Here is a 27,567-nt window from a genome sequence, read left to right on the forward strand (position 1 = left end):
GCATGGTGTGTGAATATGTGTGTGTGTAATGTATGTGCGTGTGCCTGTGTTTGGGGGGTTAAAGCCTTTTGTTTTAATTAACACTGCAGCTATCAGGCAGCTAATGGCGTGGCAAATGTAAAGGGTTAATGACTCACAGCCTGGAAAAGATCCCTCATCGGATTGTTGTTGAAAGGGAAAGAGACAGAGAGACGGAGAGACAGTGTGTCTGCATCACTGAGTGTCACTACATGTCTGTCTGAGTGCCTGTCTCTGTGTCAGTATGTGTGTGTGTCGGTACGTGTGTCAATATGTGTGTTTGTATGTGTGCTTGTGTGTCATGTGTCACGCGTCACGTGTCCGTGGGTGATCTTATTCGTAGAGGAATGGAGCCCTGATCAATGCTTTCGTTTTGGACGTGGCCCCTATCCCTTTGACCTCTGCACAGGGTAACAACAGGCGTCTCCTCAGACGCCCTGCTGGCCGGGGTCAGCCTGTAGCCGCTGGGGGACAGTGACCACTGCCAGATGAGGGCCGTCACAGGAAATTCTTTGGTGGCTCACAGCTCTCATTTCATTTTCAAGTCCACCTTAATTTATAGGTTATGTAGGGCTGGGCGATTAATCGAATTTTGATCGCGATTTCGATTTTAGCGTCAAACGATCACAAAATTAACAATCGATTTTTCCGATTTTTTTTTAAATGTTTTATAGAAAGGGCAGCTGGATACATCATTTAATGCATCATCATTTTAGATTGGAACATTTCAAAGTTCACAGTTATAAAAAAATAAATATCAGAGAGACATGCTGAATAAATACAACATGTTTTCAAACTCAAAAATAATCGTTTGAATAATCGTGATTTCAATATTGACCAAAATAATCATGATTATGATTTTTCCCATGATCGAGCAGCCCTTATGGTATGTATGTTTTATTAGTCTGTTGTGGCAAGTGTTATTTTCTTTGCAGTCATCAGTTGGGGCAGCGGCATCAGGTCTTGTGACTCTAAAAAGCTTAACAAGCTGATTAGGAGGGCTGGCTCTGCGCTGGGGACTGCTGTAGTCCCTCAAGGAGGTGACGGAGAGAAGGATGGTACAGAGAGAAAAAAGCGTATTATCGACAATAACTAACATCCCTTGCACAATCTAGTGAGTAAACAAAAGATTGTTTTTAGTGGGAGGCTATGACGGCTAAGCTGCAGAAAGGACATATTTAAGAATACTTTACCTACTGCAATTGCACTTTATAATAACTCCCCTTTTTAGTAAGGCCAGAAGAATATTCATTTAAACTTTAACTTGAGCTGCTTATATATATATCAACCTGTATTTTTTGCACCTGTATATTGCAAACCAGTATATTTGCACAAATCTTGTACTGTTATCTATGAGTAAAAGCTACTTCTACTTATACTTTTGCACATGGACCATCCATTCCATTTTTTCTATCCTAGGCTAGGTATTGTGGGCTCATGGTTTTGTATAGGTGGGATTAGGGATGCAAACAATTAATCGATTATCGATTAATTGTCGAAAAGAGATTACTCGATTAAAATAAAATACTTGCAATTAATCTCATTTTTAACCCGTAATTCCCCAACCGTCCACGTGAGGGCGCGCTTGACGCCAGACGTACTTGACGCACACGCGGGAACACAAGCGGGAACAAATGCGAAGCAGGGCAAGACAAACGAAAAGCGGGACACTGACACGATGAAGAGGGCAAAACGGAGTGCAGTATGAAGCCACTTTAAGTTGGTTAATGACGACAAAGACGCCAAATGCACAATATGTGGAAGTATTTTAAAGTACCACAACTAAACGACTACGTTGAATTACCACCTAAATGTGTCACATTCAGAAGGAAATTCAGCTTCTCAGAAGAATTGCCGCTTATCAATTAGTCGATCATCGATCGATAAGATGAAACAACTATCGATTAATGAATTACTCGATAATTTGCATCCCTAGGTGGGATACATATGTACACATGTGTTGTGTTGTGTTTAGGGATCGACCGATATATCGGTCGGCAGATATTATCGGCCGATATTCGCGTTTTTACATGTATCGTATCGGCCGATACGCGGCTGATTTTCGCCGATATTTTTTTCGCCAATTTTTTTTATTCTTTTTTTTTTTTTACTTGTTCTAACTCACCTGTTTTTAATATTTGTTAAATATTGTTCATCTACTTGTTCTTACTTGTTCTACCTCACCTGTTTTTACTATTTCTTAAATATTGTTTTTTATATTGAAGTTCAATAAATGTTCCTTTTTTTAAATTGAGACTTGTAACATTTGTTATCAGTGTAATTTTTATGATTGAGGGAGCAAAAGCAGTATCGGCTCTAACTATCGGCTCTAAATATCGGCTCAAGAAAATCGGTATCGGCGTATCTGCGTATCGGCTAAGGCTGATAAAAAAATATCTGTATCGTATCGGCCCTAAAAAATCCGTATCGGTCGATCCCTAGTTGTGTTGTGTGTATGCTGGCTGCTGGAACGCCTACATTTCTCTGCTGAGAAGAATAAAGTATATCTTATCTTATCGCTCGGGGATAATTCGACGGGTACACCCTCATTTGTAAAGAGGCCAATATTGGAATATACCAAAAAAAAACTACTTAATTGACTAAACCTAAAATAAATAAAGTAAGACAATAAGAACACAAACAAGAACATTGGTTAAAAATATTCGTAATCACATCAAAGGCCAAAATCAAACAAAACATTAGAAAATAAATCGTTCAGAGTTTGGAGTTGACCTGAGGAACATGTAGTATAATCCATTCCCCAGGTTGGCTCTGATAAACTCCTACATGGAGTTTTTTTTCTACATGGAGTACACAAGTAAGAGTTTTTTTTCTTACTTGTGTACTTCTATTTGAGGTAATGCCTCAGCTGTGTAAATCACATTGTGTCTACCTGGAGTATGAAATGCGCTATATAAATAAATTGCCTTGCCTTGCCTAATAGTGAAGATAGGAAATCAGTCTTTTGTTTAAGAGTTCATTGTGAATAAATATACACCATTGTTGATCACACATAGAGCGGGGGGGCAGCAAACTTTGCCATAGAGAGCAGAGCACCGTGATGGGTTCTGTAGGTATCACCAGACCCAGTCATACATTTAAGCGCAGCGTGATGTATCTAAGGGGTTCAGGGTGGAGAGTACACTCGTAAGGTGTGGAATGAATTGACATACTATAACGCAATTCAATAGGGGCCGAGTACTTCATGTTCTGCAATATTCTCTCATGCCACGACCTCTCCTTGACCGTCTTGTTATTCCGGAAACCTTTGTGTGGTCTAATTTTGAATGTGTCCCCACCGGCGTATGTGCGTTTGTACGCACTCACTGAGGCAGAGGGAGAAGTCTGTCCATTCCACACACTGTTTGTGTGTGTGTGTGCGCACGTGTGTGAATCCACCACTCCAACTCTGCCTTGGTCACACAATTCGAGCAGCCTTCCAATCCATTAGTGTAAAAAAAAAAAAAGAAACATGCGTAAAAAAAAAACCCTAGTAAATAAAAAGCCCTGTTCCATTGGTGGCTACAAGTAGCCGACATGACCTGGGGGGCGAAGTACAGGTCAACAAAATGCAGTCAAATCAAGCTGGTTTTCAAGGGGACTGAAAACCAACAGAAAAACCGTCAAAAACAAAAGCGTCCGAGAGCGACCGCACTTCCGCATGTCAGGCCGTCGACATAGCCACACGCTCCGGGGTCGGGAGAGTTTTCCGTATCCTCTGGAATACAGCCCCCGGGGGAACAAAGAAATCTATTTAGATCTGGTCCTGAACCAAGTGTCAAACTGCAAAGGGAATCCACCATGGGGAAGTCGCTCGCCTTACGAGGTGTGGTCAAATGTTTTTGTTAGGGGCCTGAAATTCCTTTTGCACGGCTCACCACTTGTTTGCTTGTGAGGCGACTGGATGTACTTGTCTATTTCCATCACACACACACACACACACACACACACACACACACACACACACACACACACACACACACACACACACACACACACACACACACACACACACACACACACACACACACACACTTCTTAAAAGCATATTTAAATTACCATGATATTAGCTGTGCCCTGCCAAGACCGGATTCTTCGTTAATTCTCCCTCTCATTTCAGACGCCTATAGGGTCAGTGTCTGCACCGGAGGAAGAAATGTCTCTCCTTCCTCCCCCACAACCCTTCATCATCTCCCCCCTTCCCTTCATCCTCTCCAGTCGCTAAAGGCCGGGCCCATGTTGGGGAACCTGTGTATGCCCTTTTGGTCACTTATATCCCAAAACAACATTTGGGAGATGGCAGACTTCCTTTCTTGGCCTTCCTCAACCTAAACACTGTGAGGATAAACAAACCGGCCCGTAGCAGGACGCATCCAAACAGGGTGACGGGAAGCCTTTCGCCAAAGAGGATGAGAAGACTCGAAAGAAAAATCCTTCTTAAAGACGTACAATGACATGTATCAGACAGTCTTACAAATTGCAGGCGATTCAGTAAGTTTTGTGTCGTTGCTTGAATGTTGGTGTTAAAGCAACACTGAAATTATTATTATGAAATTACTATTTCTGGAGGCCTATTGGTGGTGTGCAATTGCATGATAACAATAGGGGCGGAGCTGCGGGGTGAAAAGGTCAAGCATGGCTGAGCCACCCTCCACCACTTCCTTCACTTCAATTCATCATTCAACTTCCTCTCCTGGGAACAAAGCATGTTTCTTCTAGTTTTGACTGTTATGCGCCTATAACTATTAGTTATATGGCTTTCAGTACCATAGCCTTTCATTTTGATGAGTATCTTGCCAGTTGGAAGCAAACATCACAGCAATTATTCTGGCCACACAATTAAAATGATTAAATTAAATGTTGATAGTGGGCGGGGACTTGCCCCAACACAGTTCACAGTTCCAGCCACGACACACACAGAGAGACAGAGAGACAGAGAGACAGAGAGACAGAGAGACAGAGAGAGGATCCAGTGTTGGAGGGAATAAAAGCCAAGCCTCCGCCGCTGTTATGCTAATCCGTGCGACAATGATTATTTGCAGGGGCAACGTTGCTACGGTGACTCGAGAGTACCTCAATTAGGACGCCGGTGGCTGGAGGAGGGCTGAGAGAGCGAGGCGCCGAGGAGAGTGACGTGGGTGACGGCGGCGGAGGCGGCGGGGGAAAGAACATGGGAAAAGAGGCAAAGCGTGGCACAGCGCGAGAGCAGGGTGTTGTTATTCCGAGCGGGCAGGTGGTTCTGATTTCAAAAACACGAGCGCAATGCTAACACAGAAGGAAAGAGGACAGCCGCGCACTACGCTACACTGCGCCTAATCAAGGCTGATGTTCCTCTAGCGCAGCGTCACATCTCAGAGGCTGAGAGCATTTCATCTTTCGGTGGGACGGAAGGACGTCGCGAGCCAAGCGAAAGGGCAGCCATGATGGTATCACATGAATTATACATCTGATAGGAATATTACAAACATGCCGTCTCTGGGAGAGTAATTAAAATAACACATTTTAAGACATCCTGATGAAGAAGAGGTGTCGTTTGACCTTGTTTGCTCGTTCCCCTGTTACGTTGTGTAACAGGGGAAGTGTTTGCGGTGCATCACCACGTCAGAGTGAGCTGTTGAACATCCCAGACAATAATATTAACACTGCCATTAGAGTTGCATCTCATTTGAAAGTAAGCCATTGCTGAAAGAAGAATTCAGGATGATTCCAATCGAGAAGAATCAACTTACATCTCCCTTCCGATTTGAGATGAAAATTGTCAATTTGTATTAAATGTTTCATGGCATTACATTCATGTCATGTATCAATTTATTGGTATTTAACAATGATAGTAAATAGGCTAACCTAATATTCTCCTTTTTAATAAAAAAGGAAAATATTGGTATCGGAAAGGAAACACAAAAGATGGTATATTATCATGTACCACACACACACACACACACACACACACACACACACACACACACACACACACACACACACACACACACACACACACACACACACACACACACACACACACACACACACACACACACACACACACACACACGATAATTATGGATAGCGACTAATATTTGAAATAAATATTGGGTGCTTAAATATAAGCACCCAATCCTGACTCATGCATTAGGCTAAACAATAAATGACGTCACAGAAAAGTCAAATTAATTCAGTGTTTAATTATTTTACTTGGCAATCCATACCAAAATGCATTTAAGACATCACTGTCCCAAATCTTTCACTTTCCGAAATGAAAATAGCTATTTGTTGTGTTAAAAGGTTCCTACACGCAACTGCCTTAGTCCCTGTCTCTTGTCGGACGCCAAGACAGCAAATCACAGCGTCTCCTTAATCATATTCTTTTGACTTCTCTAATCAGCAGAGAGGGAGCAAAGCGGTAAGCTCCTCGCTGCTCTAAGTGAGTGCATTGTCTCCACAAGGAGCCTTGGACCACGCATTTGGTGCTTCCGTCACATTCAAATTTAAATCCGTTTTTTTTCCCCTTATTTTTTATTGTAGCATATTCGCAGCTACAAATTATATTCAAAAGGTTGTTGGCAATTCTAGGAAACCACGATTGTGAAAACAAGGGAGATTTCTAGCCTTAGGGTCATCGACTTCCACACTCCACACTCAAGCCCTGAGATGCCGACACGGACAGACAAGATATCCCGCCGGCATAATCTACCTTCATCCTACCCGCTGGTGCTCGGCATTTTCTTCTCTGTGCCGTTTCCTCTGGGGGAAGGATTCCGGTATCTCCAACATGTGGAGGGCTTACTCTCCAAGTCTATCTTGCTCCAGCTTCTCTCACCCTCTCTCCTTCCCTTTTCTCCCTCTCTTTCTCCTCCCACCATTAGAATCTTCAATCTCTCCCAGCTCCTGCTTTAGGAAGGGTCTTGGGACTGCTGCGTGGTCCGGTAGGGTCCTAGAGACGTATACATCCGACCAGCATGTTGTTATCGTTTAAGGCAAAAAAAAAAGAAAAAAAGAAAGAACCACAGGCTGGTTTCCCTGGATTGGATTGCCAACATGGACCCTGAAATAGACCCCCGAGCCAGGGGTTGGTTGCTAGAGATGCAAGAATTCGTTGCCAACCCGATGAGAGTAGATACCGTTGAGTCTGGGGCAAATACAATAATTTGCTCATCCAAGGCCAATACATACACTCACAGAAATCGTAGCACTGTGTTTCCCATTGATGCGGTCCAAAAAGATTGTGCTATTTGATTTTGGCATTACTGCCCAACTCTAAATGGCAGCACCACTAGGGAGAGGGGATGGCTAAGATAGAATCAGAGAGCCCGTCCCTTGCTGGGAACACCGTGGGGGGTTTGCTGTAGGTGAATGCCAACACTGCCACTCTGAGAAATCCTGCAGCTGATGGGGAATTGGGGGGTTGGAGCCGAGTTTCACTTTCCACACAATCTTGTCCCCACTGAGGCGGCACGAGGGACATACTTAATTGAGGCCGGAAGGAGGGTCTACGATTTGGAATCCGACATTAGAGATGATGGCTGTCCATATGGGGAATCTTTAAGGCTTTATCCCTGGCCGGACCACAAAAGGTGTGGGGAGAGGTGTTTGACCTCATTTGTCTCCGCTTGCTCAAACCGGTTTTGGGTGGGTTGTGTTACAGGTCTAAGGAGGGACAGGAGATTTCAAGTTGAAGTCCTTTTTGGGTGTGTAGTCCACCATCAAGTAGAAGAAAGAAAAAAGGCCATCAAAGGGAAGTCGATAGTGTACTATTCGCCATATCCCAGACTTAAGAGTCACGGGAAGAGAAGAACTCTGCCTCACCTGTTCCTCACTCTCCAACCAGACCTGCAGCGTTTCCCTCTTATCAGCCCTGCCGCTTCCTCAGTGTGTGGGCAAAGTAAAAGAGCAGCAACGGCTTGGTTCTCTATATTGGTCTAATCCAGCACGCTACATCCCAGACGCGGTCTGGCCAAGCTGGAGATATGTTTGACTGAAGCCTGAGGGGCCAGTCGGAGACCACTTTGGGTCCCTGGATATCTGGGCTGAGAGCAGATTATGCCCCAGAAATGGGCGGTTTAAAATGGTTGCCGCTGTAAATGGGGACAGAGGAGGCCACTTCCAAGTGTCCATCCCGAAATGACAGAATGGAAAGGGTTAATCATTTTGTTTCTGTTCTCTATAAGCGATCCATCACGATAGCTCTGATTTTTATTGCTTTATTAGTGTTATAATTATGCAGTTATTTATTACTTTCACTATCATGACTGAAGCTCACAGCATTTATATACAACAAACACAGCATGGTTCCTTCGATCTCGGTGTACCATCGTTCATCTTAACACCGATTGTTTTGTTGATATTACGCTGACGCATTAAGAATGCAGAAACAAAGCATTACCTTTTGTTGATTAAGCTCTACAAGCCATCCATTTTTCTCACCTTTTGTATTTCGGAGTAATAATCAAGCCAGATGAAACCGGTATTTCTGCTGACTGCCAAAAAGGACCAGACAATATCAACCTGTGGTCTGCCAGGAACACTCGGGAAATTGAGTTGGGACAGTTCCTTATGAAGATAAAGTCAGTATCTATAGAGTGTAACGGCTGAGATCAGAGCTTTCTCAAAATGTATTTTCATAATTTATTAAGTCCCCCGCCTATGCACCCGAAAGAAAATAGAAAAAAAACGCAGCAAACTAATCCCATCAGGGCTTCTCCTCCCTACTCCCTGACTGTATTCATTGAATGAAGAAAGAACTTCCCACTCATAAAAAAACCTAAAGCAGTTCAAGTGAATAATGTGTGGCAGGCACACCTCCCTTAATACCCAGATATCTCATTATAAATGTGGGAAGATGGGACACGTGGATGAAGCCCACTGGGATATAGTCACTTTGAATTCTAATTAGCTAATTTCAGCATCCAAACATAAATGTATTATTCTATCAAAAGTATCTAAATACGTTGATCAACATCTCAAGTCCCCTTTCCCTCCCTGAAAAGTTTCTTCTTTCTTGCAAAAGGACTGGATTGATAGGACTTTTCTTTAACTTAATCCACTTCAACCATTAAAAGATTTTGAATGACAAAAGTACCTTCCTCTCTACTCCCTCACTTAGTATGTTTCTCAGCCAATGATACGTGTTGCATTCAGGCACCTGTGACAGGCAAGATGGATTCCCTGAACCAATCAGGGAGAAGATGCCCTGATTGGTCAGTAATCAGCCGGGAGCGGTCTAAAATCGAAATAGTCTCTTATAGAGGCAGGCCCCATCCACTCAAAACAGGAATACTGACAGCGCATTTGACTCACTAATAGCTGATGGATGGCCATGCTGTTCAAACGAATGACACTAAAATTATAGCTTTTACTATGGAAACCTTTTTGTTCTAAGAATCTACTCGAACTTCCGGCCTGCAACAGATATAGAACAAGCGAGTATGGCATGTGGCATACATTATTTGTGCCCACCTTGAAAATCGACTGATAGGCAGACAACCTAGCACGGGGATTGGACATTAAATGTCAGACTGGACAAAGAAAAGCCAGCCAAATGCCAACGCAGGACACACAGTGATTGTTCACTGACCTAACTCTATAAATCATGTCTTTCACTTGCTTCAGGAGCCTCCCTCCTGCAAGTTGGTGAAGGCAAAAATCCTTTAAGAAACAGACTCGGGCGTCTATCCTTGGGTAGGATATTTAGAGAATGTCACTTCCTCAAAGCCCGAAATTTACAAGAAAATGATTGTGAGAACCGGCACCACTTTGTGTTCTCCGTTCTCTATTTAGAGAACATGGTACACTGGACTTAGGTTGCAGCTATACATGGCACCCAGATCAACAATGCAGACTACACAACAATGGTTCAGAGCCTCAGCCCAGCCCCTTTCCTTTAGATGTGTTGTTAGTGGTGCACAAGCTATAGCTACAAGCGTTGCCCTCTGTACAAAGCACAGGGCCTTTGTGTCTGTAGGAGTTAGCCTCCAAAATTGGAGACACTCGTTCATTATGGAGAAATTGGTTGTGGTTGTGGTTCATCCATATTTTCTATTTGACTGTTTCCTTTCATCTGTAGAGTGTCCTTGAAAAAAGGAATACATAAGAGGATATATCTGGGGACAGCAGAGCCAAAAAGAATGTAGGCTATTCACACACACACACACACACACACACACACACACACACACACACACACACACACACACACACACACACACACACACACACACACACACACACACACACACACACACACACACACACACACACACACACACACGTTATACACAGGCGTGTGTGCACCCGGGAAATACACACATATGCAAGCGGCAAACAAAACACAGTGTAGGTTGTGCCAACACACTGTGATGCTTGAAATTAGAATGGCTTTTCAAGCAAAGAGAAGCAGCCGCTGAGCAGGTGACAAGCTAGTGCTGCCGAGAGATGGCGAGAGGGAGATACAGAGACAGAGAGGGAGAGAGACAGAGAGGGAGAAAGAGGGAGATACAGAGACAGAGAGGTAGGGAGAGAGAGAGATACAGAGACAGAGAGGGAGGGAGAGAGAGAGATACAGAGACAGAAGGAGATGCAGAGACAGAGAGTGAGGGAGAGAGAGAGAGATACAGAGACAGAGAGGGAGATACAGAGACAGAGAGAGAGGGAGAAAGAGAGAGATACAGAGACAGAGAGGGAGAGAGAGGGAGAGAACCAAAGAAAAACAAATCAAAAATGCAATTTTTCATGAAGAAATATTTTAAACACATGAAATCAAAGACTGACATGTGACATTTGTGCCGGCATTAAATACAGGCTTGCAAAAAAGAAAAAAAGAAAAGACTGAAGAAGGAGATGTGTCACCACCCTAGTATTGCTCACCGCACCGCATCTAACCTCATTGGCAGAGCACCGCTAATATGTTTAATGAACTCATTAGTCCAAAATGATGACAGACAGGGTTGTATATAAAGCATTCAGAGTGGACACACACAGAGGGAGAGCAAGAGAGCGCGCGCGAGAGAGCACAAGAGCGAGAGCGAGAGCGAGAGAGAGAGAGAGGACAAAGGACAAAGTAAGAGACAGAGAGGGAAAGAAAGAAAAAAAGAGAGAATGAAAGCGACCATGATGGACAGATCTGCTTGGGTGAAGCAGGGTGGACTTGGGTGAACATTTCCTCGTGAATTCCCCTACTTTCCAGTAGCAGTCAGCGAAAGCCACTGGTTAACGGGACATTTTTATTCCCCATCACTACATTTAACAGGTGCCTTCCAAATTTGGATGATGACAATTTAACGGCGCAATGTGACTTCAGAATAAAGCGCTCTCTCACAGACAAACAAATATATCGGAAAAAAATGAAATAAATAAACCATTAGGGGCAATTGATAGTGATGGTACCTCAGAAAGGACCTTGGCCTCCAAGAGCTAAAAATGACACTTTTTGATGTGTGGCTACAACCCAGCCTCTCCATCAGCCGCACTTGATATGTGTGTCTGTTTATTAATTCATGGATGAATAAGGGCCACTAACTCATTCGATCGGCAGCCAGTTAGAAGGGCGGATTTTATTCGATGACATTAATGATGCATTAGGCGTCCATAGGTGTTGGGTTTCCCCGGCGTCAGCAGCCAGATGTCAAGCCCCTCCCAATTGGGTGTCAATGGACAGCAGGTAGAATGCATATCATCATAACGTATGAATAACATAGGGAACAAATGTAAACATAAACAAGTGATCGATAGACCTGTCATTAATGTATACATAAGAATGGTTGCTGTGGAAATCGCTTTGTAATAATTTGTTAACTGCAAAACCGATATTAAACCACGCACAATTCCTAATTGTTATCTGCAACATAACGTCACTAATCAATAGCGTGCATCATGGATCACTGTAGCACCGTGAAGTGATAAATCAAATAAGACATAGTGACCAACCCAGTAGGGGATGCCCATGGTTGAACACGCCAGAAACATGACCAACTGTGCTGACACAGAAAACAATTATAGTCCACACATTAATGTAGGAGCCCCACGCCACAATTATGCCATAACAATTAACGTGTGGGCTAGCAGGTAATGCACGCTCAATAAGAACAGAGGCAGAGAGAGACAGAGGTATAACAATGTTATTATAAGGATTGGACACTATCATTACCAGCAGATGGTCTGGCTTGGTTATTGGGGGGGGGGGGGGGGGTACACAATTGACTTACGCGTCTGTGGCAACGCTGACATAGGATCACGTATCAGAACAGCCTTGTCAGACAATGGGACAACAAAGACCAAACACTGAGTATTATTCGGTGATGTATAATACAGGGCTATTTCAGGTAGTCGAGTGGTCGAGATTAACCAACCGCTTTGTCTGATCGCCAAAAAAACAAACTAGGATGCAGAGCGGCACACACACTCTTCTCCAAATATCAACAGCATGACTCAGGTGGGCAAGTTGCTTTCTGTTGTCATAGGCTAGGCCGAATATCATCCTCCAAATGTCGTATTGATGAACATAACGTTGGGGTTACTTTGCTCACACAGGCGATCACCAACACCAATGGGAATAGTACGTTGTGATGGTGTGTGTGTGTGTGTGTGTGTGTGTGTGTGTGTGTGTGTGTGTGTGTGTGTGTGTGTGTGTGTGTGTGTGTGTGTGTGTGTGTGTGTGTGTTCCCATAGCTTGACTGTAGGACTATGGCCAAGCTTCCGTTGTGTATTCCTTAGCATTGTTGATAGCCTTAGCTTGAAGGCTAGAGATCAACTCCAAGCACACCCCATTTTCGCCATCTCGGACCAATATGTGGAACAGGTCTTACCAAGAGCTCTCCAGGGCTAACTGCACTATTTGCTTCACGGAGCATGCAGCCGAAAGTACAATAGTGTTCGCTAAGGCTGGTGTTTTTAGCCCAATGCTACAAGGCGATGCAAAAGGCAATCATTCCGTTGCAATGCGTATGATAACGTTGTCGGATCCGGCATTTGAAGCGGCGCAAAATGGCTCAAAGCGCTATTATAACGGGACTAGACGTCTCTACCATGACCGCTATTTTGTCAGCAGCCGACGCAGTCAACAGGCCGGGGGTGTATACGAATAACGTGGTAACGAGCAGAAACGCGAACTCCGATGCTGTCGTCTATGCGGTGTTGAGGTTAAATATCACGTACCTTGCCACACAGCAGCAGCGGCGTTCGGCGCGATCCATCGGGGCTGAAGAAGTTGAATCTGACGCAGAGATGTTTGGGTACAAATTCGGGTGGAAAGGCTGCGGCGGAAACAGGAACTGGGAAAGCTGTAGTCTACTGAATAGGGTAGTCGCCGCTCTGCCTGTGGTGCTGTGGTGGATGAGAGTCCAATGGAGTCAAAGCTGCAGTGCGCACACCAGCGTCAGCTTGTTGTATTGCAGACTGTCTTGATAGACGGCTCCCTGGCACCAGGGATAGGGGGTTTTGTGTCGCCCCAAGAACCCGCTCCCTCACTCCACGCCACGGTGTGACCAGCCGATTGGCTTCGGATCGCGTCGGCGTGGATGTAACGTTAAGTAAAGGAGCGTCTTAGAAACGGGACATCACGTACCAGAAGCCCCAGCATATCTGGTCCTGCGCAGTAGAGGCGGCCCGGGCCGGGCGTGTTTACCGCGAGTTCTGTACGATGTCGCACGCCTCCATGATTTATCGATACTGTTAAATTAAATAACCCTGGCAAACGCGCATACCTCATACACTTAAGGTAAGGCTCGTCTCGCTGATTTGATAGGGTTTTGGCGAAATATCAGGCCCACCAGCTGCTCTAAGGCAGAATATTTTTTTCGGACCCGGCAATCTTCTTGTAGAAAGAAGCTGTCATGTTCAGTAATTGTTCGTCATGGTTCACGTCGAATTAATACAATTCCAGTGGGAACCACTCATCTTTAAGAAGCTCGCTGTAGATTGCATATGCACATTATTATGTTCTATTATTATTATTATTATTTAAAAGCTCTTAACCATGACTCAGCAAATATAGCATCCTGATCCTACTTGTTTTACTTTTAGGGCGAGGCTACAGTTACTTCTGGTCTCGATGAAACCTAACAATCCTACTGTATACTACCTTAACATACAGCAGCACCATCAGAAGATTACCATTTATAAAGATACATAAAGTTTTCAATCGCAGATTTGCGAACTTTGAAAATGGTATGCCACACGCCTGAAGCTTATCATTTTTCAAAAAACTGATTGGACAGTTGTTCGTGGATTTCAATTGCGCTACACTACCGCCTCCAAGTGTTCACAATGACAAAATACAGGCATATATGCTCAGTCATAATAGTCTTAATGCATACAAATGGCAAATGTATTGCTGGAATAATTGTACAGTAATACAGTCGGCCTACATACGTGGTAGGCCAACTCTCTTTGGTTGTTCATCAAAGTAATAGACTGAGAAAAACAGCAAAACCAAGGAGTACATACATCAAAAATAGAATTGGCATGCTGACATGCCTCCACGCAGAACGAAACAATCCTTTTTATCGATATGGGCCAAGAAACCAAGGACATGGGGGCAGGTCAAGTTTCAGGGCTTGCGGTGGGTCAAAGGGTCATCTGCAGCCCATATAGCGCCTCTGGTGCTGGAACTCATGTTGAGTCACATTTCAAATGAGAAAAGCTATGTGGCACAAGCTGTCAGAGGCCATACTTCTGGAGGAAGCGGGGGTGGTGGGGACACACACACACACACACACACACACACACACACACACACACACACCGCTTGTATTTTGGGATCTAATGACACACTCACACACATACAGTGGAAGAGGAATTGTTGAGCATCACATGTCAACTGTGTCTGAAACGTTCACAGGTTTACTGTATTATTCAACCATCTGCCTATTGATGCTTTGCTTTGATCCCTTTGAAGCCAATCAGTGTGTTCCCATCCATCCCATCCTAAAAGAATGATCCTTGCAGCTTGCAACCCTTTATTGGTTTTTCATCCAGATACCGTTTACTGCAGTCCCACTTTCTGACCTGTAAACTGATCTTTTCACCTCTCCCCTCCCCCTGTATGGTGCTTGTTTGCTGTTCCTCCAGCCATATAGTATCTTCTGCCTTTGTGGTAAATGCTTGGCGATTAGCCTTGGCCTCGAAAGATGGCCCACTCTGAGTGTGTATAGCTTTCGGTCTTCTAATGGCCATGGTTTCATAAAACACATTAATGGACTGTCAATCTTCCTGTATGGACAGCAGACCCACACACACACACACACACACACACACACACACACACACACACACACACACACACACACACACACACACACACACACACACACACACACACACACACACACACACACACACACTCATGCAAGTACACATTCACACACGCATACATAACACACACACACACACACACACACACACACACATCTCTTCCACTTTGTGTGCAGTCGATTTAGCTGGTTGTCAACATGACATTTTCAAAGCTGCAAAGATAGATTTTATTAGACTTCATTAATTCCAGTTATGAATTGAGAATCCATGCACATAACTGTGAGAAGCACTGGGGTAATGATGTGGCAGCAGTCCAGTATAGTTTAAAGTGCTTAGAAAAAGAGATTGGTGTTATTGGTGTAAAAGAGATTGGTTATGCATGCGCATACGCATAGACACCGATCGTTACAGAAATACGATAAACTGTATTTCACTGAAATGTCCAGAAAAGCTTAAAGTATCTTTCTATTCAGGGAGATGTCCTTGATTTTCTAAGGATTCTATAATGAATTGGTATTAGTCAGTCCTAACACTACACTTTATGACTAATATCTTTAGTCAGTATACTGTTATTTATTTTATATGAGTACGACGCATAGTAAGTTAACCTCTCTTTTGTACTTGCTGTTGACTGAAGTTCCCCTAAAATAGGTACACACACACACACACACACACACACACACACACACACACACACACACACACACACACACACACACACACACACACACACACACACACACAGAGTTCTGGAAATGTGCAATTTTGAGATGTGTGGAGGGCAAGTTACTGGTTTTGTACCCTGCATTCTGATCATCTTAACACTCTTTTGTGAGCTGTATTTTTTCAGCTCCTGAACACAGTCATCAATAGAAATCTTTTAAATAAAATGTCAAGCATTATTTTTCATGCTGAAATGAAACTGAGATTCAAACCACGTGTATGCTTTTCTTTGATAAATAACCAAAACGATGAAAACATGATCAAAATTAGAATAAATTCTGCCAATAGATTGGAGTGTGAAGTACTCTAGATGTAAGGAGAGGTATCCTTGGTCCATCTGATAGATGCCTGGTGAAAGGCCAGTATGAATACATTCATGCGTCACCCTATGCTCTTTCAGTTGGTATTGTGGAGCAGTATAATACAGTTCCTGTGTCACGTGGGATAGGAATGGATTGCCGCCCACCTGCAATGACGAATAGCCTGTAAACATGATTGTTAAAACTAAGTGCACTATTCAAAATTGTCCACCATATGTGTGAGTGAGTGAGTGAGTGAGTGAGTGAGTGAGTGAGTGAGTGAGTGAGTGAGTGAGTGAGTGAGTGAGTGAGTGAGTGAGTGAGTGAGTTTGAGAGAGAGAGAGAGGGAGAGAAACTACAAAGGCCTGAAGCAATGACACATCATATAGAACAAACAAATGTTTTAAAAATACGATATTTGCTGCCTGGGGAAAAATCATAAGTGAAAAGTGTGAGGTTACAGTTACGATCAGATATTTATGTTATACAAATCTCAAATGGCTTGAACGCACTGCTTGCATGAACATATTTTATAGTTTACAAATATGATGTGGTTGTTGTTTGCTTTTGTAAATCAACAGTAAATATTTACTTAATTATCGTTGTCAGCTACTTTCAAATACGTCTTACCCCCTATTAAACACTAGATGGCGCTATCGAATAATGTCCCCATTCCGTCTAAAATAGACCCTACAGTTCGTGCGCTTCTTGGCTACGTCTATTGTGACGTCACGCCATAACCCTTGGGGTGCGTTATCATATTTGGTGATTAGATATTGAATAGTGTAGGTTATGGTATGGTATGGTACCATCCACTTTTTCCTAATGGGTATATTCCTACACACTGCAATTCCTACTTATGTAGTAATAAACAGCCTTCTTGTGCCTAATAATAGCTCCAAAAGTGATTGAGGTTCGCAGAAATAGACCAACACGGATGGCAACAAGACTCTTTTCAAAGAGATGTCATCGTAAGACGAAATCAAGTGTCGCTCGTAACACTTAATTCATCTAATACAACTTGTATGCTACAGTTCACCCTAAGTAGACCTATATCTCACTACTCTAGTCTACCACTGGTGTGTAAGTGTAAGAGCAGTAGACCCATAAATAGTGTGATGAGCAAAACCTGTGCTTGTCATGTTGTCCTACCCCGACACCGCTGTGAAACGGCTCTATTGTTGCTCAACGTACCGTTGCAAATACCGAAATGGGAAATGACCTAGAGCCACCAGCAGGTGTCATTAAGTGCTCCGTTCAGGTGTGAACCTTCACACAGCTGGGGCTTTATGGGCCGCGCGCGGGAGTCTTCGTGTAACGACCTTATCGTCGTCTAATAACACTATTTGCTTTACGGATCGCGGATCGCGGCGGCCGCTTGTTACAATGTCAACCGATGATTTGAATCCACCACGATAGCGTTTAAGCACACAGTTCATCTGCGAGAGCTCTCGTCTTTATGGTCCCGTAATCCCATTCCACCTTCGACATTTCAATTAGTCTGTGCTACATTATCCGTCTGTAATTATTTCTCACAGGCTTATCGAAGAGATACCCATACTCGTCATCAGTCTGGTTAATTGCAGGGTCAATAGTTGTGCGAACACACATTATAATCTTACCAAATGTTTACCTACTTAATTATGTTTTTCCAGGGCACCTTCAGGTAGATTAAATATCTACCTGGACTGGACTGAAATAACTTTTAATGTGTTTTTAACGAGGTGTAACTGAATGCGATTTTAATAATTTCCCCCTTTCCCACGTCTGCACTTACCATAATTACTCTGCATGCCCAATGAACTCTTATTTGTTAATTGCGCCGTCTTATCCTTATGGTTGCAATCTGGGTAAAAAATCGGTTGTCATTCCCTGTGGTGGTAAGTGGCTGACATTATAACTCGGCCAGGAAATGAAGCTGCAGTATTTGAAACGTTGTCAGTGTCTTCCACAATGGGGGAGAAATGGCAACCGTTTAAAACGAAAGTATGAAACCTGACCGGACTCACGCATTTAGCAAACCAACGGTGATGAAGGCTCGGTTAGCCATACCAGAGGGAGGGAATAATAATATGTTTCAATGTAGCCCCGGCGAGAGAGAAACACGATTTAGCATAAGCCTCGTCTCAAACCACCGTCATGCGGCGTTTTAAATTGAATCCTCTGTGGTTAAGCGCGTCGCGGGCACACAAAAGCGAAATAAAACGCACTAAAGGCTGAAGAGGAGCTGTCTGAAACGTCGACTCAGACTACTCGATGTAGTGGCTTGTTAGTGAAATGTTCAAAATCGAAGAGCGTTGTCCCTACGTTGCTGTGTGCCCCCGAGATTGCGTGCTTTTCTTGTGTGTGTTTAACCTTGTGTGAAAAGTGCCAGAATGTGTCTTTTTCATGGACTGTGAAGAAGCCTTTAAATTCATGAGACAAAGATTGATGGAGCCAGAGAGAGAGAGAGAGAGAGAGAGAGAGAGAGAGAGAGAGAGAGAGAGAGAGAGAGAGAGAGAGAGAGAGAGAGAGAGAGAGAGAGAGAGAACATCTGCCAAATGGATGGCTGAGTAGTCACATGTTCAGCTTGTCTCCCACTACCTACCATTCATTAGCGATAACACACCTTGAGTGACAGGCAGGGAGGGGACAGAGGACATACCTGCTTCAGTCTGCTAACCATTGAGAGGGATGGGGGGGGGGGGGGGGGGTGCAGGAACTACACCTCTCCTCCCCACTGATAGCTATGTTAAGATAGCAACAAGATACCCCCCACTCCAGAAGCACAGTGACAGAGGTCTGTGCATCTGTGTGTGATAGGGCATCATTTTATCGTGTTCACAAGCACAGTGGAAAGAGGGTGGTTGTCCTAACAAAATGGTCATTGTTTTTAAATGGGGGACACACACCCATAAATACACACTCACACACACACACACACACACACACACACACACACACACACACACACACACACTCAGCAGCAGCATATCCATTGCCCAATTCAGTAGTAGGTAAACACTGACACGAGACCATCGAGCACACACACATGTAAGCACACAGTCCTGTCCCACATTACACTCACCCACCAAGACACGGACCATCAAAACAAATGACCGGGCCTAAATCACCGTGACTCTGCAGTAAGTGAGAGTGTAAGCGAATGCAAAGTCATCGGAGGATAAAGCCGTAAAGATGTCGATGGTGCCATTGCACCATCCTTGCTTTGGCAAGGGCGGCTTCTTCTGTCAGAAATGTGTGGGTGCGTGTGCACGTGTATTCGTGTGTGTGTGTGTGTGTGTGTGTGTGTGTGTGTGTGTGTGTGTGTGTGTGTGTGTGTGTGCGTGAAGGATGGTGTCGGGGGGGAGGGGGTCTACGGGATGGTGTGTGTGTGTGTGTGTTTGTGTGTGTGTGTGTGCGTGAAGGATGGTGTCGGGGGGGAGGGGGTCTACGGGATGGTGTGTGTGTGTGTGTGTGTGTGTGTGTGTGTTTGTGTGTGTGTGTGTGCGTGAAGGATGGTGTCGGGGGGGAGGGGGTCTACGGGATGGTGTGTGTGTGTGTGTGTGTGTGTGTGTGAGAGGGATGGTGGGGGGGACGGGTCTATGGGATGGTGTGTGTGTGTGTGTGTGCGCGTGTGTGCATGTGTGTGTGCATGTGTGTATGTGTATGTGAGGGATGGTAGGGGGGACGGGTCTATGGGATGGTGTGTGTGTGTGTGTGTGTGCGCGTGTGTGCATGTGTGTATGTGTATGTGAGGGATGGTAGGGGGGAGGGGTCTATGGGATGGCAGTAAGGAAGAGGGATGGACCACTCCATTCCCACTGGACGGGAGCCCTTGATGCCCAAATTGCGCCGCGTGTACTGCGGCTGCCGACAAGATGAGTTCACCTAATAACGAGGGCATTTGGGAGCTTTATGGCTTTCAGAGGGGGTTGTGTGTGGGTGATGGTGGTGGTGGTGGAGGAGGAGGGGACACTGAGTGACACCGGCAATGCCTGTGGAATTCGAATCTCTGCACGTTGAATCCAGAAGCCCTGTATTGCAGAGTTTGAGCAATCTTTAGTCTGGGTGGCGCGCAGTTTTGTCCCTTTCTTTTGTCTGTTGGGCAGAACTTTGACAAATGTTCACTGCTTTTCCATAGTAACTCTATGACTCTCACTGCCATGGTAGAAGCCAGAAGAAACCTTGGACTTTTGAAATCCCCCAACCCCGGGAAACGTTGCCGATATCCGCTATGCTGCTTATCATATACGGAAAAAACAACAACAACAAAAAAAAACCGAAAGGAAAATAGCGACCCCCCCTGCAGGGGCGGAGCTTTGGGCATCGACAGCGAGTTTACATCCGAGACGAGGACTTAAAACCCACAACAAAAATGTCACCCTGGGGTAGCTTATTCAAATCGTGGCGTTGATGTTCACAACCGTCCTCAGATCCTCTGCCCAAAGGGTTCAGCCGCCCGACGAAGGGATTACAGGAGAGAGGGGGGGGGGGAACAACACAGGCAACACAATACAAGAAGACAGAGCGGCACACACACACACACACACACACACACACACACACACACACACACACACACACACACACACACACACACACACACACACACACACACACACACACACACACACACCTACACCTATACCTATACCTACACCTACACATACACATACACATACACACACACACACACACACACACACCACACACACACACACACACACACACACACACACACCTACACACCTACACACACCTACACACACACACACACACACACACACCTACACACACACACACACACACACACACACACACACAATCTCCCACACGCAGCCACGTATCTGAGAGGAGTCGGCTGTGGGAGGGCCGTAGCAGGGGCCCCCCAATCATTAGTGTGGCAGGGCCAAAGCAGAGACGGAGCAAAGGATTGTGGGAGACGTGTTTACCATCAGGCGGACCTACTTGCTAGGCATACTTTATGCCCAGGAGGCTCATCTCCTGGATAGCGACGCTTCTTTAATGCTGAGGAGATAGGGAGGCTCGTGGGCGGAGAATGCTGCTTGCTCCCCAGGAATGGTGAGACGATGCGTCAGAAAAGACTGCATGTACTTTAGTGTTTGTGTGTGTGTGTGTGAGTGTGATTATGTGTGCATGCGTGTGTGATTATGTGTTTATGTGTGCTGTCTTTGTGCAAGTTAATATCTTGTGTTTGTTTCTTGAGTGTGTGTGTGTGTGTGTGTGTGTGTGTGTGTGTGTGTGACGTGTGTGTGTATGTGTGTGTGTGTGTGTGTGTGTGTGCGTGCGTGCGTGCGAGAATGTATTTTGTTGATATTCTGCCTCTGAGCAAGAGTGTTTTTTTTTGTGTGTGTGCGTTGGTTCACGAGTGTGTTCTTTAGGTGAGTGTGGTTGCGGTTGAATTATTCTGCATTGTAAATATTCTGTGTGCTGTTGTTATGAAACAACCCTTGGTATCCCAGTCCACCAGATGAAAGATGGGACTCCAGCAGCAGAGGCGACCCAGCCTGGCCCACTCGGCCCATGCACTGCTCTGCTTCTGGCTCACGGACTCGTCCAGCAACCTTCCCTTCCCTCTCCCCCTTTTCCAATAATAGCTGGGAGCCAGCTGGCTTTTATTGGACATTTCAGCCAAAAAAACTAAAAAGTTATGTAGCCACGAACATCTCTCTCTCTCCTTCTCTCTCCCTCTCTCTCCCACTCCCTTCCTCCTTATTTTTCAGCCTTAATCCCTCAACTCATCCCCAGAGTTCAATGGCAGTGGATCTCTGTGGAATAGCATGCTCTAAGCCCATCGTGGTACAGTCAAGCAACACCGCAAACACTAATGCTAGGTTCAGCCATGTTCAATTCCCTTAGAATGTTTTTTTTTTCTTATTCTTTGTCTGCTTTGAAATGCCAAGAAAAAGAGTCTGGCTGTCGTGCCTCGATGGGATTTTATCCCTCCACATCATTATTATCGTAACGACATCCCATATCTTAATGGCTTCCAAAATCAAAGACAAAAGGAAAACCCAAGCAAATATAAATAAAAAAGGTATTATATTTGCTTGCTTTCTGCTGTTGTTCGAGGGGCATTCTGTCCCGGATCAGTCTGTCGCTGGCCCACCAACAATAAAATCTCAATTCAATCAAATCTGTGTATGTCTGTTTGTGTGTGTGTGTGTGTGTGTGTGTGTGTGTGTGTGTGTCTGTGTGTGTGTGTGTGTGTGTGTGTGTGTGTGTGTGTGTGTGTGTGTGTGTGTGTGTGTGTGTGTGTGTGTGTGTGTGTGTGTATTGTGCGTGTGTATCTGGGGTTATGTGTGTGTGTGTGTGTGTGTGTGTGTGTGTGTCTGTGTGTGTGTGTCTGTGTGTGTGTGTGTGTGTGTGTGTGTGTGTGTGTGTGTGTGTGTGTGTGTGTGTGTGTGTGTGCGTGTGTATCTGGGGTTATGTGTGTGTGTATGTGTTTGTGTGGGTGTGAGCGCGAGACTGTAAATGTAAGCGTGTGTGTATGGGTGTACCCTCTAACTGTAGGCAGCCTTTGTAATAAAATAAAAATTGGATCACACTTTGCATATTTACCAAAGGCCTCAGCCAATGGGACACTTCAGACGGGAGCGTCCGATGTCCCGTCTGCTGGCGAGCTAATGAGCACGGGGAGTGTTAGCAGTGCTACAAAAGACTCCAAACCTCCAATCAGGATGGAACTGCCCCCCCCCCCCCACCGCCTCTCTCCACGAGCCAAGGAAGCATGTTCTCCCAGCGGAGTCAGTCATCCTCTCGTCGCCGTGTCATTAGTTATGGATACGTCCAAACTCTGCCCGACGACGTGTCACCTCGCCCCCTCGCCTAGAGAGATGAGCACACGTCTATGGCCAAACAACAAAGCATCGCCTCCCGCCTACCACAAACATATTCACACACGAGCACACATCGCCCATCGATCTAGATCCACACTCCATCCTGCGAAGGTAACCGTCGAGAGAAAGATTTGTCCGATAAATCACAACGATAATAACGTACGTACTCACCATGGCAATTTTGACAGCGCTATGGTTACCTTTTTTTTTTTTTTTGGTCTCCACTTTTGTTGGTTTTGCACTCAGTGAGTCATCTTTCATAAGGGTTAGATTGGACTGGAGTCCCAGTGCCTGCCTGTTTGGATCCATTGTTTGGCCACAAAGTGGGACCCATTAATTCAAACACAGCCGCGCCCCAGTGCACAAGTCATGTTGCGTGAGCTCCAAAACTTTCTCTTCTTTCTTCTCTTCCTCTTTTTAATCATTCATACGATTACCCTCGTTTTCCTGGCCGCAGCCAGAGTCAACACTATATAATCGATCGACCCGCATACAGGGACACCGTAATCCTGGTGGTCACCGCCATCACCATTAGCGGGCCAAGCAGCCTAATCTCAGACAGCATCGTTAACGTCCTTCATCACCATTTAGTTTGTCACCATCACCGCCGCTCAGAATATTATAGTGTTCTCCTTGCTAATAGAAATCTCGAGGCATTATAAGATTAGACGCATCAACCTTCATAATCCTCCATGTTGCCTTGGAAACTCAGGAGAGAAGCGCAGATTTCTTTTTTCGTTTTTACACACACACACACACACACACACACACACACACACACACACACACACACACACACACACACACACACACACACACACACACACACACACACACACACACACACACGAGCAACGAGTGCAGCGGAGGAAATGTCAGAGCGAATGGCCTACGGGAATGAGAGAACAAAACAAACCAGGGCCTTACTGTGTTTGATCTGCTATTTATGAGGAAGCAGAAAAACAAAGCATGGCGGTGGAATCGATAGCTTCCTAAATCACCTGGAGGAGAAGCGGAGGAGAGGAGAGAGGAGAGGGGTTCGCCAGGTCCTCTGGGCTGGGCCTGCAGCGCTGGAGGAACCACGCAAGGCCATGGATCCCTCATCTTAGGCACCCACACACACACAAACACCTGTGAGCGGTAAGCACACACACATGCACACGCACGCACCCACGTACACACACTTGGGCCCCTCCACACACACATGCACCGGCACACACACACACACACACACACACACACACACACACACACACACACACACACACACACACACACACACACACACACACACACACACACACACACACACACACACACACACACACACAAATACAATCGCATGCATGCATGCTTGCACCTGTAAGCACACACACAAATACATGCACCTCTAAGCACAAACACATGCACCAAGGTAATAACACATTTGTACCCGCACACAGACACATGCACCTGCACACACATACACACACAGACAAACACACATACTTGCACGCACCCACGTACTCACACACACTTGGACCCACACACACACATGATCCTGTAAGCACAAACACACACACACACACACACACATGCACCTGTTAGTCACCTGATGGCATAAACACACAAATGTAAATAACACACATGATAGTGAAAGCAGGTTTCTGTTCTACCCAACAGTTGCACACACACCCCCCCCCCCCCACACACACACACACACAAACACACACACACACACACACACACACAAAAAACACAGCACCGTTTTTCGTGCTCATACACAGACCTACAGCCCACGCCAAATGCAATTGCAGACCTTTTTTTTATGCTTCTCTCTCTCTACACACTAACAATAAAATCATAGTCACGCCGTTAACATTTCCTATAGGTCCACATCCTTCACAAACATGCATATAAACACACTCATAACACAAACTCGCAAAGCCCTAAATTCCAACCTTAGCTAGAAAATATTATGCTTTCCCTGGAAAAAATTTAAGTCTGTGCAATAAATATTCCAGGGTGGGTAAATAAGTTGGATAAAAATATATAAAGCATAGAGATATACTGAGCAGATAAAGATGATGAATTCAAGGTCTGATTAGAACTTGCTCTAGCTGTTAACGACAAGATAACATAACTCAATGAGCAATTTCATAAATAGTTGACACCTTATCCCATATAAATAATAGCAGAAAGTGTTGTATTATTTTTCAGAGTTAATCATCATGGTTGATTGTTTTAAGGAAGGGCAGATTCCCTGTGAGATCGAAATTAATTGTAACACATAAATCTCCTTTTGCCCTCTCGGAGCAAACCTTTTTTCCCCCCAAGTTCGAGTCTGCAAAATAAAAACCTCAACGCGCTCAAGGTTTTAAACTTTACCCAATGAGCTGGCCTGGTGTGGTACCACGCATACTAACTAACGAGCACTGCCGCTGCAGAAACACCAAGGCTTATCTCTGCGTTATTGATTATTCTGTGATTATTCTATGATTATTCTGAATAGCAAAGCGTCTCTGGAACCACACAGCCAGGGCCGGACGGCCCGGGGACTCGGTCGCTGCGTTGCTGCGTCAGCCGTCAGCCGTTTGTCAGCTGATCACTGGTGAACCCGCTGATGACTGGGAGAGGGAGGGGGGGGAGGGGGAGGGGAGGGGAGAGGGGAGGGGAGGGGAGGGGGGGGGGGGGGGGGCTAGGAAAGGGTAGGGGGATGAACACGATTCATCTGCAGACATTACCGGTATCCAAGATGACGGCACACCTCTGTGAGTTCTGCATGCTCACCGCTCCTCCCCCCCCCCTCCCCCTCCTCTCTCCCCGGTGGGCGGTAATTAAAGCCTCTTTTTGTTATGTTTTGCGTCCACCTCCTCTTCTCCCCCCCCCCACCACCACAGGGCTAGAGGGCTGGGTTGGGTGGAGAAGACTATGAGAAGAGAAGAGGAGGTGGAGACGCATGTTGAGGGAGAGAGGGAGATTGAGAGAGAGAGAGAGAGAGAGAGAGAGAGAGAGAGAGAGAGAGAGAGAGAGAGAGAGAGAGAGAGAGAGAGAGAGAGAGAGAGGGCGAGATAGAGGTCGAGAGAGAGAGAGAGAGAAAGAGAGAGAGAGAGAGAGAGACGGCGAGAGAGAGAGGGCGAGAGAGAGAGAGAGAGAGAGGGCGAGAGAGAGAGAGAGAGGGCGAGAGAGAAAGAGGGAGAGAGAGAGAGAGAGAGAGTGCGAGAGAGAGAGAGAGAGAGAGAGAGAGAGAGAGAGAGGAGAGAGAGGGGCGAGAGAGAGAGAGAGAGAGAGGGCGAGAGAGAAAGAGGGAGAGAGGAGAGTTGCAAAACAGCTGAGCAGTGTTTGGAGGGAGAGAGCAGGGGGCTTGGGCTGCATCCTGCGTTATCGATGCTTGTAATGACTATGACGGGGCCTGGAGGGACTGAACTGCAGAGTGAATGGGAAGAAGGGTGGGGGTGGTTGGGGGGGGGGGACGATGGCAGAGAAGTGAGCACAGGATAGAGCTGCTCCTTTCTCCTGGGCAGAGGGGAAGAGGGGGAGTGGATGTGAATGACTAATCGATAGCCATCAGGAGCCTGCCAAGATTTACTGTCTCTGTTGCTGCACAGTGACCCGGGCCACCTCAGGGCAACCCCCCCCCCCCTCCCTGACTCCCCTGTCACTCCCTCTCTCAGACCAAAGCAATGGAGCACGAAGACTCCTCAGTAGATGGGGTGATTTTCATTAGAATTAAAATGAAATATTTAGAAACTCATACCATTCCTGTCAACAACCAGCCACCCCGTTACTCTCACTGGCCTCTGTCTCGCAGCAAGTCAGCCAGACAGCCAGTCAGCCAGTCAGTCAACAGGGCGTTCGGCGGAACGGGTTCAGAGCGATCCGAAGCAATATTGCACGGGAAGATCTGCCACCCATTTCTGTATGATCAAGTGTTGATACTGCAGGCGGCTATCGATCAATGAGATGAGGGCAAGTCGGAAGATGAAAAAAAGGGGGCTGGTTTGAAGGATGGCGTAGGAAGTCTGTTTACAGGGGAGCGTCGCTGTGAGTGTTGTGACTGACTGAAACTCCAGCGCGCTTGGAAGGGAATGCGGGAAACATTCCCTGGAAGTAATTTTAACCAATGATCATCAATCCGCCCGGCGACAGCCCGCGATACACGGCACCATGTGGGAGGATGACGACGTTGAGGAGCCTGTCACCAACCCTGGGGAGGGAGAGGGTTAGGGTTAGTGATTATCTAACACAACTAATAACTGGAAGGAGGAGAAGAAGAAGGAGAAGAAGAAGAAGAAGAAGAAGAAGAAGAAGAAGAAGAGGAAGAGGAAGAGGAAGAGGAAGAAGAAGAAGAAGAAGAAGAGGAAGAGGAAGAGGAAGAAAGAAGAAGAAGAAGAAGAAGAAGAAGGAGAAAGAAGAAGAAGAAGGAGAAGAAGAAGAAGAGAAGAAGAAGAAGAAGAAGAAGA

General features: G+C 45.5%; 1 protein-coding gene and 2 long non-coding RNA genes across 3 annotated transcripts in view; 1 reads left to right on the top strand and 2 right to left on the bottom strand.

Annotated features, from left to right (window-relative positions):
- Positions 1 to 23,839, top strand: part of LOC132449375 (uncharacterized) — a 117,333-nt gene extending 93,494 nt beyond the window's left edge. Inside the window, exon 2 of the mRNA XM_060040973.1 lies at positions 21,586 to 23,839. Coding sequence (XP_059896956.1) covers positions 22,430 to 23,374 — 945 coding nt within the window. The 5' untranslated portion in view covers positions 21,586 to 22,429 and the 3' untranslated portion in view covers positions 23,375 to 23,839. The remainder of the gene's footprint in view (positions 1 to 21,585) is intronic.
- On the bottom strand, positions 2,179 to 4,904 carry LOC132449872 (uncharacterized). The gene is made up of 2 exons (XR_009523688.1): positions 2,712 to 4,904; positions 2,179 to 2,537 (listed from the first exon to the last, which is right to left on the bottom strand). It is a non-coding gene; the product is annotated as an uncharacterized LOC132449872 (long non-coding RNA).
- On the bottom strand, positions 6,181 to 14,298 carry LOC132449766 (uncharacterized). Its single transcript, XR_009523647.1, has 2 exons — positions 13,165 to 14,298; positions 6,181 to 12,258 (listed from the first exon to the last, which is right to left on the bottom strand). It is a non-coding gene; the product is annotated as an uncharacterized LOC132449766 (long non-coding RNA).
- Positions 23,840 to 27,567: the final 3,728 nt, after the last annotated feature.

Source organism: Gadus macrocephalus, chromosome 21, assembly GCF_031168955.1.
Source record: "Gadus macrocephalus chromosome 21, ASM3116895v1".
NCBI classification, from domain to species: domain Eukaryota; kingdom Metazoa; phylum Chordata; class Actinopteri; order Gadiformes; family Gadidae; genus Gadus; species Gadus macrocephalus.